The sequence below is a fragment of the Tenrec ecaudatus genome, chromosome 14 (assembly GCF_050624435.1).
Source record: "Tenrec ecaudatus isolate mTenEca1 chromosome 14, mTenEca1.hap1, whole genome shotgun sequence".
Taxonomy (NCBI): domain Eukaryota; kingdom Metazoa; phylum Chordata; class Mammalia; order Afrosoricida; family Tenrecidae; genus Tenrec; species Tenrec ecaudatus.
In genome coordinates this window covers 176,878-192,169 of record NC_134543.1, presented here as the reverse complement: position 1 = coordinate 192,169, position 15,292 = coordinate 176,878, and the positions used below count along the sequence as shown (strand labels likewise).

General features: G+C 48.4%; 1 protein-coding gene and 1 pseudogene across 1 annotated transcript in view; one reads left to right on the top strand and one right to left on the bottom strand.

The window, feature by feature from the left end:
* The window catches only part of TEX22 (testis expressed 22), a 34,188-nt gene extending 19,720 nt beyond the window's left edge, over positions 1–14,468 (top strand). The window contains exons 3-4 of the mRNA XM_075531419.1: positions 13,995–14,120; positions 14,271–14,468. Of these exons, the coding sequence (XP_075387534.1) occupies positions 13,995–14,120; positions 14,271–14,468 (324 nt within the window). The remainder of the gene's footprint in view (positions 1–13,994; positions 14,121–14,270) is intronic.
* LOC142426324 (mitochondrial glutathione transporter SLC25A39 pseudogene) lies at positions 10,846–11,855 on the bottom strand (annotated as a pseudogene).
* Positions 14,469–15,292: the final 824 nt, after the last annotated feature.

Genomic DNA, 15,292 nt, shown 5'->3' with positions numbered 1-15,292 from the left:
TTTCAATGGATGAAACATGACCAGGAATGCTACCCCCTCCTCATCACCAATTTTAGGTCCCTTGCTACCCCCCTGTCCCTGTTGTTGTTTGCTCATCCCCTCTCCCCTCCTCCTTCTCTCCCATGCCCCACTGGAACTGTCGGTCATTGCTGTTTCCTTGGTGTTTTTAAATTTGTTAATGCTTGCTTTGTGGACTAACATGGTCTATTCTGGAGTATGTTCCATGTGTTCTGGAAAAGAATGTATATGTGTTTTTATTAGGTGGAGTGTTCTGTGAGAGAAATCTTGATCTAAGCAGTTTTCAACCTTTGGTTCACGACCCCTTTGGGGGTCAAACAACCCTTTCACAGGGGTCCCCTAAGACCATCAGAAAACACATATTTCCGATGGTCTTAGGAACCAAGACACCGCTCCTCTGTCTCCAGGCAGGTCCACATGCAGATATGCCCACATAGGAGTATACCCGACATGAAGACTGGTACCCATACTACACCATGCTTCAAGACAAAATTTCATTTATTTGTCATTAAAATAAATATTTCCCAATATATAATTACATATTTGTTGTGATTAATCACTATGCTTTAATTACGTTCAATTTGTAATAATGAAAATATATCCTGCATATCAGATATTTACATTACAATTCATAACAGTCGCAAAATTACAGTTGTGAAGTAGCTTAGAAAGCTGATGCTCAAACTATGATACCATCAGAGCTCCTTAGTTATGAAATAACAATGAAAATAATTTTATGATTGGGGAGTCACCACAACATGAGGAACTGTATTAAATGTTTGTGGCATGAGGAAGATTGAGAACCACTGATAAGAGATCAAGTTGATTAACAGTTCTTCTGTGTCTATTGATTTTATTTTCTTTTGATCTGTCCTTCCTGAAGAGTGGTGTATTAGAATCTTCTATTATTTTAGTATTGCTTATTTCTCCCTTCATATCTAATAGTTTGATTAATATATTTTGAATGCCATTTATTAGGTACATAGATGTTTATTATAGTTATGTATTCTTGTTCTATAGTATAATGCTCTTCCTTGTTTCTGAGGATAGTGTTTACTTTGAAGTCTATTTTATCTGAAATTGATACTTCCATTCCTATTTGGTTTTATTATTGCTTTAGCCCCATATTTTTTTCCATTCGTTAATTTTTAGTCTGTTTTTAATCTTTACATATAAGGTGTATTTCTTGTAAGCAGCAGATTAATGAGTCCTGTTTCTTTATTCATTCCACTAGTCTGTCTCTCGACAGGTGAACTCAGGGTTCTTATCAATAAGTATGATTTTATTGGTATTACTTTTCTATGTGTCTTTTGTTGATGTTATTAATTTCTTTTTAATCATGATTTTCTGTGCTGAGTCTGTTTTGCTAGTCCGGCTTTTGGCATTTTTTCCTTTGCTTTTTTAATTTTTATTTTGCTGTTTGCTGCTTTTTTATTTTGATGACGTTTTACTATTGTCTTTGAGGTTAGTTTTTGTTCTAGATTTAAGGTAGTCTGTTCTCTTGAAAACTACTTGGCTTTCCATTCAAGTGTCTTATAGCTACTTAATGTTTTTCATTACTTTGTTGTTTTCTTTATTGTGGAATGTTACCTTTGGTTCTCTAATTTCAGTTTTGTAGGTTTGCTTCACTTTGTATGCTGCTAGAGTGGCTTGATTTCTTGATGACAGCGTCTTATATGTTGACGTTGGGTTGCTGTCAGCTGTTATTGTTGATTGTCTGTCCAAAGAATTCCCTTTAGCATTTTTTGTCCTATAAAAACATTGGTCTTGTTTTTTACAAATTCCTTTAATTTTTTTTCCTTGTCTGAAAAATATACTTATTTCTTCTTATATTTAAGTGATCATTTTACTAGATATTTGATTCTTGGTTGACTTTTTTCCTTTCATACTTTTATATGTGTTATTCCATTAACTTCTATCTCCGTGGTTTCTGTTGACAACTACAAGCTTATCTTATTGATCCTCCTTCCTGGGTAACTTTTATTTTTCACAGTTACTCTCAGAATTCTTTCCTTTTCTAAACTGTCATAGTGATATGTCATAGTGCTTTTCTTCCCCTTTTTTTTAGTATTGCATTTTTTCTTTTCTTAATTAAAAGATCATGTTATTGGGGTGCTTATAACTTTTTAATTCTATACATCAATTATATCAGACATATTTTGTACATATGTTGCCATCATTCTTTTCTAGACAATTGCTTTCTATTGAGCCCTTGGTATCAGCTCCTCTTTTTTCCCCCTTCCCTCCCTCACAGTGACTTTCTTTTCTGGTTAATTCTGCTTGGGTTCTTTCAGCATCTTAAAATTTTATTTTCTCCTGTCATGATGCCAGTGAAATATTCTTCCAGTATTTCCTGGACAATTTTGTGTGTTTTCGTTTTCCTATCCTGGAATGTTTATCAAATGGAAGTATTCTTTCAACACTGCCCCACATAATTCTTAGGCTTTTTTCAGAGTTTTTTGTTATTTTTATGAATTGTTCTTCCTGTGTTTTGGTCTCAAGGTTTGTCTTAAAGCTTACGAATCTGGGCTTCCATTGCTTCAGTTCTACTGCTTTGCTCTGTCAAGTTGTTGTCTAGTTCTCAAATCTCACTTCGTATCTTCTGAGTTTCTATTTGGGGTTGTAGGGTAGTTTTACTTGTCTTTTCCTTCTTTCCTTCTGTCTGTCTTGCTTTGTTGGGTTGCTCTTATATTCTTTTTCTGTGTTTGTTTTGTTTTCTATAGCTGTATTAGTATTTTCCTCCATCTGATCATAATTCTTCTGAATTCCTTCATGGCGAGTCCCATACCTTTTCCTCCCCAGGATCGGTGCTTTGGTCACTCTGTTGTGCCACCTGTCTTGTTTTCTCATGTGTACTGAGATTTTCTGCTGCTTCCAAGATATACTGATATTTTTATGTCAGTTTCTGTTTGCTGATTGTGTGATATTGGAGTGGGTGATGTTCCTTGCCCACTGTTTGTAGCTGTTGAAGGTTCAGGGATGTCTCAGTCATGTGGCAATAACTAATTCTAAGAAGGGAATAATGACAAATAAATAAAACAAAAACAAGAACTAAGGAATACTCAAATAACAAAACCTAACAAACAACCTTACTCCCCTTACAAACTCAGTAGGAAAAATAAAAACAAGCAAGCAATCAAATAAACAAAACAAAAGACAGGGAAAAAATCTCAGAAAAACACCAAACCCTAAAGCCAGAGCTAGTTGCCCGTTTTTCTCAGAGCCCTTGTCTTGAGTTTGCCTTCTGTGGTTGTCAGGAAATGTAAGCCAATGACTGAAGTTGCCACCTCTCAAAACAAAACCACTGTGAAAAGAAAAAGAAAGCAAGGACCTGGAAAAGCCCCAGGAGGTTTGTCTGCCCGAATATGCCTTTGTCTCAGTGCAAGGTTGGGAGTTTGTGTCTTTGCTCACGCTGAGTGTCAGAGATAGACGGTGCCAATCGCAGTGCCCATAGCTGTCACCAGTGAACAAACATGTGGGCCTGTGTCTTTTTCAACCCTGGGGCTGTGAGGGAAACCGGGCACTCAGGCTCCCTGTTTACGTCCCGTGTGCATCTCAGGTACGTGGAGGGTGGGCGCCACTGTTCATGGTGAGGGTAGATTAGGTCCTGAGTATACCTCTGCTCACCTGGCAGGTGTGGGGAGCAATGAAGTAACCCCCGTGTGTCTCTCTCCCAGTATGATGGACTTGGGGTCTTCTGTGTCATAGGAAGGACCTGTTTGGTGGGCTTTCAGAGCCTGAGAATTTTCTGCCTTTCCCAGCCTCCCTATATGAGCATCTCCCTTCAGTTCCCCAGTTGGTCTGGACCACTCATCTCTCCTACCTAAGAGATTCAGAAGGCTTTTGCTTCTTCCCAATTTTTAAAAAGCTTTGCTCCAGAGGGTGGCTATCGAGTACCTGCCTATGCTGCCATGTTCTACCAGAAGCCAACGTTTTTGACAGTGAATGTGACCCCATTCCTCTCCAAGGTGTCATTCTCAGCACGGTAGACAGGAAGATGATCTGATGATAAATGGCAATACCAGTGCATTTCAGCTCATCAATGCCTAGGATATTAATCATTATGTGTCGTTTAATTTTTTGGCTTCCAACTTTCTTAGGTTCATGCTTCATCATTCCATGTTCTGATTATTAATGGGTATTTGGGGCTCTTCTCATTTCACATGTACCCCATCAGCAAAAGAAGGTCTTGAGAGTTTGCTCCTTCTACATCATCAAGGTCAACTCTACATTGAGGAGGCAGCTCTTGTCCAGTTTTACTTTGAGGCCTTCCCACAAGAGGACTCTTCTTTAGCCATCAGACAAGGTTCTGCCCGGATCTTAAGGTTTTCAGTGGCTAATCCCTTAGAAGTGGAGCATCTCTTTCTTCTTCAGAGTCTGCTTTATTCTGGAAGGTGCCCTGAGGACCATCAGGGGCTGAATCTTCCAGTCCTCTCTTGGGAGAGTGCCCTTGAATAGAAAGCCCCTGCCTTCCTTCCCAAGTTCTTCTGGGAACTCAGCACCATCGCTTACCACTCAGCTTGGTATCCTGAGGTAGCTGCATGTTGCTGCTGTGCTGGAAACTATGCTACAAATATTTCAAATTCCAGCAGGGTCACCCATAGTGGACAAGGAGAAAGCAGAGGTCAGGGTCTCATGTCATGTGTCAGGGCTGCCGTATGCAGCAGGGGCAGATGGCGTGGACAGAATCATTATGGCTTACCCATGCTCAGGAGCCCAGGTGGCATAATGGATTACATGTTGGGCTCCTAAGCTCCTAACCTCAGGGTTGGCAGTTTGAAGCCACCATCTTCTCTGCAGAAGAAAGCCAAGGCTTTCTGCTCCCATAGAGAGTTACAGTCTTGGGAACCCAGAGGAGAAGTCCTACCCGGTCCAGTAGGGTCCCTGTGAGTTGGAATGGCCTCGATGGCAGTGAGTTTGGGTATCTAATCAGTACTTAGCCTGGACCCCTGCAGGAACAAGACTGGGAGGAGGAGGGTCTTTGGGCTTTGTAAGGTAGTAAGTCCCATTTCTTTTATAAAAGGCAACTATGACTGGTTAATTTCATACAGTGGCTTCCTGAATACTGGTTATGTTTTCTTTTTAATTTTTAACTATGGTTGTTATTTTTACTTTAAGGAGAGCCATAGGCCAGATGGCCATACTGGGCCACACAGCCTTCCACCTGCAGGCCCTGAGGTGCAGGCCCAAGCCTTAGAGCCCTGCACTTGCCTGCAGGGTCCCTTTTCCAGGTGGATGGGGCTGCTGCTCCAGTCTTTGAGCAAGCACCTCCTACCCTGTGTGCCTCAGTGGCAAGCTTCTCTGCCTGGGAGGGCCAGGAGCACACCTAACAGTCTGCTGTGGACATACAGAAATGCTGATCGAAATACCTTGAGAAGTGACAGGACCACAATCCCAGTGGGTTTACATGCTCTTCTCAGAAGAAAATAATCCGGAAGAAAAGGCAAGTGAAGACTGAAAGGGTTCAAGTGGCATGGTTATTCCTTTGCTGTCCTCAGTTCTTGGGTGTGGGGTGCACGGAGCAGAGTGAGAACCATCCTTTTTTTCTGTTGGGTTTTATGGAGGCAGCAAACAACACAACCCTGGTTCCTCCTGCAGAGGGGTCCTGGTGGCATAGTGGGTATGCTTTAGGCTGTGATCTGCAAGGTTGGCAGTTTAAAACCACCAGCAGCTCTGAGGGAGAAAGATGGGGTTTTCTACTCTCGTAGATCGTGAAAGTCTCCGAAACTCAAAGAGGGTTCTACCCTAACCTACAGGGTCGCTATGAGTCGGTACTGAATTTGTCGAGCAGGGAGTTTGTCCCTCCCGAGGGGCCTTGGTGGTGTAGTACAGCTCACTGAAAGGCTGGTGGTCTGTCGAATGGGAGAACATGTGGCTCTCTGAGTCCATGCAGATTTGCAGCCCTGTGAGTCCTATAGAGCAGTTTTATCTGCTCTCCAGGGTCACTCTGAGTCAAAAGCAGCTGGACAGCAGTGGTTTGGCTTTTTGGATTTGTCCCTCCAGAAACCCCCCCGCATGGTGGTCTAGGTGATTGAGAAGCAGTCACCCAGGATGGAGCAGCAGCGGCGATAAAGCAGGAGCAGGTCTCCCAGGGTGGCCAAGGGCTGGGAGAGCCTGGCCCCACAGCTCTAATGTGGACCTGAGCAGAGGAGGACGATTGAAAGGCAGCATGAGGAGCCAGTGGGCCTCTGGCCCCTCACAGGCAGAAGACACTGTTCTGCCTTGGAGAAGCTGAATTGTGAGGGGTGGGGCACTGTCCTGTGCTAGACGTCAGAGGGCTGGGAGGGTGTCTGCATGCTGCAGAGATCAACTGCCCAGCCACCAGGGAGTGGGAAGGACCAACAAATACAAGGCAGCTCAACCGTGTGTGGGAGAGTGGAATTAAAAGGTTGTAGTGTTTTCCTACCTGCCTTTGAAGACCCTTATAACTGTCAGGGATGTAACTGGTGCAGCAGGAAAGATGCTGGAGGTTGGATCCCGCTAGATGCAGCAAGGGTGAACCGCTATGCCCCACGGGCTGTGCCAGCATCCTCCCTGGAATGTAGACCGAAGCTTGAAGAAACGGGAAAACTCATAGGAGAGCAGAATCAGCACCTGCAAAAAAAGAAGAGAAGAGATTCTGCACGAAATGAGAAAGATTACATTTTTTTTCCTGAAAGAAAAATTCAGAGGAAATATTGAGGGCCTCAAAAATAAAACAAGGGAGCAGAATTGAAATGTTCTGTCAAATGAAATGTCGATTAGAAGGCTGTTTCATGATGTCAAGGGGCAGAATGTGAAGCTTGTACAGCATCACCAAAAGACACAGATTTGGGAGTGGGGGAGAGAAGAGCAGGGATTCTCCCCGGAGCACCAGCTTCTGGCCACAGAGAGTGGAGAGACCGACCAGAGGGGCGGTTAGAGATCCAGGCCCCATGATTGAGAAGGCCTGCAGAGCCCCTCACACAGGAAATGGAAAAGGCATTCCACTGTGAACTTTCAGAACATTGGAGGGGATCCTAAAAAATTACTGTCTGGATTAAAACAAAAACAAAAAAACTCACTGCCATTGAGTCTATCCCAACTCTTAGTGACCCTAGAGGGCAGGGTAGAACTACCCCTGTGTGTTGCTGAGACAGTAACTCTTTACGGCAACTGAGAGCCTCATCTGTCTCCCTCAGAGTGGCTGGTGGTTTGAGCTGCTGACCTTGCTGTTAGTAGTCCAGCATGGAACCAGTACATAACCAGGACTCCTGGCTTAGTAGTGCCAAATATGACTTAACACAACAGGCATGCATATAAACTCGTGGCTGCCAATAACCACAAACAATCCAGAAGTAAATGAAAATTATTGCTGCTGAGGGGTTTATCAATCCTAGATTCCATATATTGAAAGCTCTTGTCTGTACCAATGTACATACGCTGGCCTAACAGGATTTGTGAGGTCAAACTGAAGTGATGATAGTGAGGGGAGGAAGCATTAAAGAACTAGAGCAGAGGTGTCAAACTGGTGGCCCGTGGGCCGCATGTATCCCCCGAGGAAATTTGTTGTGGCCCACAATGCTCTGAAATAAAATGAAAATAGGAAAAAAATGTTATGAAGAAAATAGCACTTAGGGGAGATTGAGGAAATACCGTACACACAATTCCCTTGTTACATTTTATTTCAGAGCATAGTGGGCCACAAAAAATTACCCCTGGGGCCGCGTGTAGCCCGCAGGCCGCCAGTTTGACACCCCTGAACTGGAGGACTGTTGTGTGTTTCCTCTGTGCTACCCTGCACCCTGGATGAGTCGTCCTTTCTGTGTGTCTCTTCTGTGAGAGAGTTTCCAATTATCCACAGATAGTCTTTGGATTTCTGCTCTGACCCCTCTCCTTCACGTTGATATGAATGATTGTTTTTGAACTTCTGATACCTAATCCGATCGACACCTCTTGATCACACAAGCTGGTGTGCTTCTTCCATGTGGGCTTTGTTGTTTCCCAGCTAGATGGCCTCTTGTTTAACATCAAGCCTTTAAGATCCCAGATGCTATATCTTTTGATATCCGGGCACCATCAGCCTTCTTGACCACATTTGCTTATGCATCCATTTTGTCTTCAGTGATCATGTCAGTCGGGAAGGTGAGTATCACACAGTGCCACATTATTAGAACCAAGTGTTCTTGTATGGATGGAAGACTCAAGTAGATACCCAAAGTCCACCTGCTACTTTAGTGCTTTACCTATAAATATACATACATACCCCTATCTTTAGGGGTACAGGAAGGGAGGGGATAAAGGGCGTAAGGGGAAACTGATGGCAATGATGGATGCCTAATGCCCCTCGAGGGGGATGAATAACAGAACTGTGGATGAAGGGCTATGTCGGACAGTGTAATAATGTAATAATATATCATTGACTAAGGTGATAGGGTGGGGGAAGGAGGGAATAAAGAGGAGCTGATATCAAAGGACTCAAGTAGAAAGAAAATGTTTTGAACATGATGGTGGTAGCATTTACAGAAATTCAGCTGGTATGATTGATTTATGAATTGTTATAATATCTGTAAGAGCCCCCAATAAAAGGATCAGTAAAAAATCTTTGCCAGTATCATGACATGCACAAAAGAATAACCCGAAGTAAATGAACAATTAAAAATAAAAAGTAAGTGACTCCCCGCTGAGGATAAAGGGCCCTGGTGGCACCGTTGTTAAGTGATGGACTGCTAACCAGAAAGCGGGCAGTTTGAACTTACTAGCCACTCTGGGCATGGCCTCCATCTGCTACACAAGACCGCTTTAGAGTGTCCACAGCCATGGCATTTTCCATCGCCTCATATACATGTGAAAGTTGGGCATTAAATAAAGAAGGCAGAAGAATCAGTGCATTTGAATTGTGGTGCTGGAGGAGATTATTGGAAATACCATGGACTGCCAAAAGGACAAACAAATCTTTCTTGGAAGAAGTACACCCAGAGTGCTCCTTAGAAGCGAGGATGGCGAGACTTTACCTAACATACTTTGGACGTGTTGTAAGGAGAACTCTGTCCCTGGAGAAGGACATCATGTTTGGTAAAGCAGAGGGGCAGTGGAAAAGAGGAAGACCTATGACAAGACGGATGGACACAGTGGCTGCACTGAGGGGTTCCAACATAGAAGCAATTGTGAGGCTGGCCCAGCCCCTGGCAGTAGTAGGTTCTGCTGTGCACAGGGCCCTCATGAGCTGGAGCCACTCAATGGCACCTAACAACAACAGCCCCTCCATGAAGCAGTCTGGTGACATAGTGGTTATGAGTTGGGACAGTAACTGCAAGGTGAGCGGTTGAGCCCACCATCCACTCTACAGGAGAAAGAAGCAGCTGCCTATTCCCATAACAGACTATCAGCCTGACAAACCCACCGGGGCAGCTCTGCTCTGTCCTTGGTGTCCCTGTGAGTCGGCATTGACTCGATGGCAGTGAGTGCATGAGTGAAAGGTGGACCATCTGCTTCCGTCAAGATTGACAGCCTTGGAAAGCCCACGGGGCCCGCTCTACTCTGTCCTACAGTCACTGAGTGAAAATCACCTTGACAGGAACAGGTTTGGGGGATGCTGATTCAACTGTCCACAGGAACTCCTCCTACCGAGCTGGTGTAACCCTGATTCACCATCTGAGGCAAGAAGATGAAAGAGGAAAGGATTCGCCAGTCTAATCCACGTGTAGATGGGAAAGTCCCGAGTAGTGGCAACCAAATCTTGCTCAGTGGCATCTAAAAGACTGACCGTCCAGTCCACGATGATGTCCCACAGTGCTCACACCCACTCTCTCCTCCAGGGACCAGAGGCTTTGACTCTGTTGTTCCCACCTGTGTTAGTTCAGGTGGACTAGAGAAACAAATCCACGGAGACTCAGACTCTCTCAGATGTGTAAGAGAGAGCTTTAGATCAAGTAATTGAATATAGAGAAAACACATTAGCCCAGTCCAGATCAAGCCCATAAGTCCGATGTTAGCCCGTATGTCCTTTACCAATTTATAAATTCCACTTCTGACTCACAAAACACATGCAATGATGCTGAATGTGGGGAGATCACAAGCCAGTGAGCGGAAAGTTTTGTAGATCCAGTGGCAGTGGAAGCATCTCAGCTCTGGCGTGGGTCTCCACATGACTCATCCAGCTCCAGGGCTCTAGCTGCCATCAGCATAGTTCCATGTGACTTGTCAGCAGGAATGTCTCACAGGGAGTGTCTGTATATCTGGCCTTCAGTCAGCTATGTATCTCCTTAGAGACTCCAAATGAGGTCATCAAGCTGCAACCTGATTGACAGGCTAGACTCCACCCCTTCGCAAGTTGACACCAGATTAAGGAACTGCCATAGTCTTCATTTTCTCTCTCACCCAGGCTAATTAGAAGGCTATTTCATGATGTCCGTGTCAACTGCAGCATTACTAATTATTGAGACTCCTGGGTCTGGAGTCTGGAGAAGTCTGCGTGTTGTTGAAAAGGGTATTTGCTATGAACAAGTTGTTGGTCTTGCAAAATTCTCTCGTGCAATCTTCAGCTTTGATTTTTTTTTCCATCTTCAGATGTAAGGAATTAATGGAGGTAGAGGCGACTGAGGCAGGCCCAGTACATACAGGAGCAGGGAGGTGAGGGGCAGGTAGCAAATTTGGTCTTGAACTTGTGGGGGGGGGGTAAGAAAGTGAGGATCCTTGAGTCTAGGGTGTGGGGTACAGCAGGAAGATGGCCTGGTGTGAAGAGGGCCTGAAGGTGGTCCAGTGGGGGGAGACCTCAGGGCCTGCCCCTCAGTGCTGAGGAAAAGGCACTTGGCTCAGTCTCCTTCAGCCCACAGCCCACCAGAGGACATAGGAGTCCCTGAGCCCCTTTCAAGGGCCTGGCAGCTGCTGCTGATTGAGCTTCTGGAAGAAGCTTTTGCCGAACTCGTAAGTGCTGTTCATAATGGCACAGGAAGGGGCGGCCTTGATGATCCGGGACAGGAAGCCTGCAAAGAGCCCCTTGGTGCCTGACTCGGCCTGGATCCTCCACAGCAGCAGCCAGGTGGAGTCGACCCGTGGTGGCCTCACTCTCAGAGCCTCCACTGTGCCCAGCGTGGCCTGGCGCTGGGTCTTCACCACATCAAAGGGCAGTCAGGATGGTTGCCACCGTCCCTGAGATTCTGCTAGCCACAAAGCTGATGCCCACGGATGTCTGGTCCTTTGGCGTGGGCCCACTCAGCCAGCTTTTCACCAGCTCGTAGTTGAACCAATACAGGGCTGAGAAGGGCACGTCCCAAAGGGCAGTGGGCCCCCAGCCCAGCCACAGGGAGCGCCAGGCGCCCCTAGCCACTGCAGCCTGCACAGAGGCGTCCCAGCTCCCGGTAGGATACATGCTGAGCCTGTAGCTTGGTCCTCACCTGCTCTAAGGGGCTGACCACAGTCACAGTGTCCAAGCAGGCCAGAGTGCCAGCCACCATGGGTATAGAGGTCAGAGGTCAAGGCTCGATCACACAGGAAGGTCTTGAGTTGGTCATAGGAGGTGAAGTAGATGGCAGTGGCCGACACAGTCATCACCAGGGTGGCTGAGAGGCCACTCCACAGGGTCCTGGCACCTCGTGCTGCACAATCTTCACAAAGGCATTGTGGTGCCGGTGAATCGGGTGGGGTCATGAGACCAGGTGGCGCAGCGCGCGCCGTGTGGGCACAGGTAGAGGGCTCTAGGACACTGCGCAGTACAGGAGGCACTTCCCTGTGGGTTGGAGAGAGGAGGGCAATTTGGTATAGGAGACGCTCCAGAGTCTAGAGGGCGGCTCACGTCCAGGGGCGTCATGAAGAGAGAGGTGACCCGAGGCCACCATTTGTTGGAGGGAGCTAATGCCCCCTGGGTCCTGGTCAGCCATCTTGTAGTCTCAATCCTAACTCCAGGCTGGTGCTCGCGGGGCCCACGGTCCGCAGGTCCAGCTTTGTTTCTATCACCAAGATGCTATTTTCCAACTACTGTTCCTTCTTTGCTTCCAACTTTTGCATTCCAATCACCAATAATTATCAATGTGTCTTGGTTGTACATTTGATCAAGTTCAGACTGAAGACATTGGTAGAATTCTTCAATTTCTGCATCACTAGGTTTAGTGATTGGTGTATAAATTTGAACAATAGTTGTATTGACTGAATTTCCTTGAAGATGGATAGATATAATCCCATCACAGGGATCACTATACTTCAAGATAAATCTTGAAAAGTCCTTTTTGAGGATGAACCCAATACTATTCTCTTGATTGTGTCATTCCTGGCAGAGTAAACCGTGATACTCCGATTCAAACTGGCCTAATACCTATCCATTTCAGCTCATTAATGCCTAGAAGAACAATCTTTATGTGCCCATTTCAGTTGTGGTATTCCAAGTTCCCATGATTAATTGATTTTTGCAACCATTCTTTCGGCAGTCCATGCCATGTTTGATACTCTTCTTCAACAACACCATAGTTGAAATTCTTCTTCGGTCTTCTGTATCCAGTGTCCAACTTCCACATGCATGGGAGGTGATTGGCTGGGGCCAGGCCCACCTCAGTCCTCAGAGTCACCTCCTGGCTTTGCAGCACTCGAAAGAGGTCTTTTTACCCAATCCAATGAGCCATTTGAACTTGACTGCTGCTTCCATAAGCATCGATTATGGGTCCCAGATGAAATCCTTGACACCTTCAATCTTTTCTCCAGTTGTCATGATGTCTATTGTCTATTGGTTGTGAGGATTTGGGTCTTCTTTTCACTGTATTGTAATCCACACTGAAGGCTGTGGTCCTTGATCTGAATGAGCAAGAACTTCAAGTCTTCCTGGCTTTTAGAAAGGAAAATTGTGTCACCTGCAAATCCCAGGTGGTCCCTAAGCCCTCCTTGCATCCTGATCCGCACTCTTTTCACTTGCGGAAGGAGCATTTGAGGAGGCAGCTCATAGGCTGCATGCCTTCCTTTCAGGCACTGACAGTTCTCACCCGCTAACCATCAGAAGAGGGAAGGCCAGCCCTCCTTCATAGTCTGTCTGGGTCTGGAAGCTCCACTGGGACTTGTTGACCTTGGGTGATCCTGCTGGTGTTTGAAAACCATAACATACAGTATCAAAGCAACATGCCCACCACACACTAGGACACACTGACAGACACCATGGTAAAGAAGTAGAAGGAACAAGCAACCACACCGTTGGATGTCCAAGTTGGATAGCATTCTTTCTGGGGATTCGGTTCTTGTCCTTTGCTTGAGAGTGAGGCCCCGCATATGGCCGATGGGAAGTCCTGCCGCCCAAAAGTGCTCTGGTGCTTGGTGGCACCTCAGCTGTCAGAGTCCTTGGGCCTTTCTCTTCAGCAGGCCACTTACTGCCCGAGAGATCCCTTTCCTCACTTCCACAGAGCCCATTCCAGCTCACCGGACAGCTCCCTAGGGCTTCCAAGGCTGTCCATCCTTGCAAGAACCCAAAGCCCCATCTTTCTTCTGAGCAGCAGCTGACCTTGTGGCTGCCAGCCCAGCTCCTCCCATGGGGGTGGGGATGGGAAAGGAGCTGGGCTGGCTCTCAGGTTGGTGCAGAGTGGAGGGAGGGAGTGTGGGCATTCTCATCCCCGATTTCCAGAATCAGCATGCTGCTGCCCCTTAGGACCCCTGTGCGCAGGGCCGGCCTCCTGGACCTCTCCCGCCTCTGGAGGCGCAAATGGTCTCTTCTGCACCGCCTGACCGGCCCGTGGTCCTCACTTTCCTCCTCGTGGCTCCAGAGGTCATTTTAGAGGGGCCTGGGGAGGTGCTTGCCATGCCCTGTCCCGCCCCTCAGTCCCTCAGAGGAATGTGAGCACGGGTCAGTCAAGCCCCAGCCCGCCAGCAGGGGAGCAGATGGGCGTGGGGGAGGCACTAGTTCTGACTTTTGGGGGGAGGGAGGACCTGAGGCCCTTGCCTCGTGTGTGGCCCAGCCACTGTGCGAAGTAAGACTTCGTGGAGCTTGCGCGGAGCCCCCCAGCGCTCCCCCGGTGGCTCGTGCGAACCCTTGTCCTGTCCTGCAGGTGGCCGAGCCCGCCGAGGTCCGGCGCCCGAGTCGCCACTGGAGCCTGAGCATTGACGAGCGCCGGCGGCGGGCCATGCTGGGCGGCCTGGAAAAGCCGGTGGCCGGGACCCAGACCTACTACAGGGTGCGGGGCGTCAGGGGGAAGGAGAGACCCTCTTCCCGGCCCTCCCTCCCCGTCCCCCTCTCCTCACCCCACTGATTCCCCACTCTGCCCCACCCAGCCCCCTGCCCTGCCTCCCCTGAAGTCGTGCTTGGGGTGGTTGGGTCGCTGCAGGAGATCGCGCAGGCCGTGTCCCAGATGGTGTCCGAGGACGTGGACAAGGACGTGCTCATCCCCCACCCGCCGAGGTCCGCCGAGTCCACCAACGCCTTCCACTCCTTCCTGGCCCGGAGCGCGCCCTTCTGGCCCAGCGCGGCCTCACCGCAGCAGCGCGCCAACGAGGCGGGGGCCTCCAGCTCGCCCCCCTCCTAAGAGTCTCACGCAGCGCACTGTCTGTCCTCGGCGCCTTTTTGGGAGGTCGGCGGGACGGGCGGGACGGGCGGGCAGGGGCGGGAGCCACCTAGGCAAGGCCCCAGGCGGCTCCCCACGCATCAGACTCGACTCTGCGGTTCCGGGAGGGCCTGTGGGGGCCATATGCCCGCCGTGCAGGGAGGGAGCAGCCCAGCTGCCCTTGGACTAGGCCGCCCCCCGGCTGGGCCATCAGGGGGACCCAGGGCCTAGAGGCAGCGCCCCGTGAGTCTGGGTTCCAGGTCGGTGGCCACCAGGCAGCCTCCTCCGCCCCCTGGTTGTGGCCTCTAAGCTCTGAATGCCTGGTGAGGGGAGGACTGAGCAGAGTCTGGGCGTCTGATTTCTCCCCAAACCAGAAGCAATGTTGTGGACCCCCCGGGTCCTTGAGGGGATGGCCGGAGCTAGGCCTCCTGCAGCCACGCTCCAGACGCCCTCACCCCCAACCCCAGCATCAAGATCTGGAGCTAGCCAGCCGGAAGCCTGTACTCAGTGACCAGTGATGCCTGCTGACCCCCTCACGGCTCAGTCAATCCCCTTCCCCCACCACGGGGCCGCCGAGGTCACACTACAAAGCCCCTTTCTCCGATCCCTGTGGAAGGTCACAAAGGGGCAGGTGGAGAGGGGTCCTGGTGGCACCGTGGTTAAGTGCCCACTGCCTACTGGAAGGTCAGCAGTCTGAAACCACCTGCCTCCCATTAGCAATCAGAAACCGCCTAGGGCTTCCTGGGCAGGCGGCCCTAGAGAGAGAGACACACACTGGCGCAGTCACGCATCCCAGAACAGAGCTA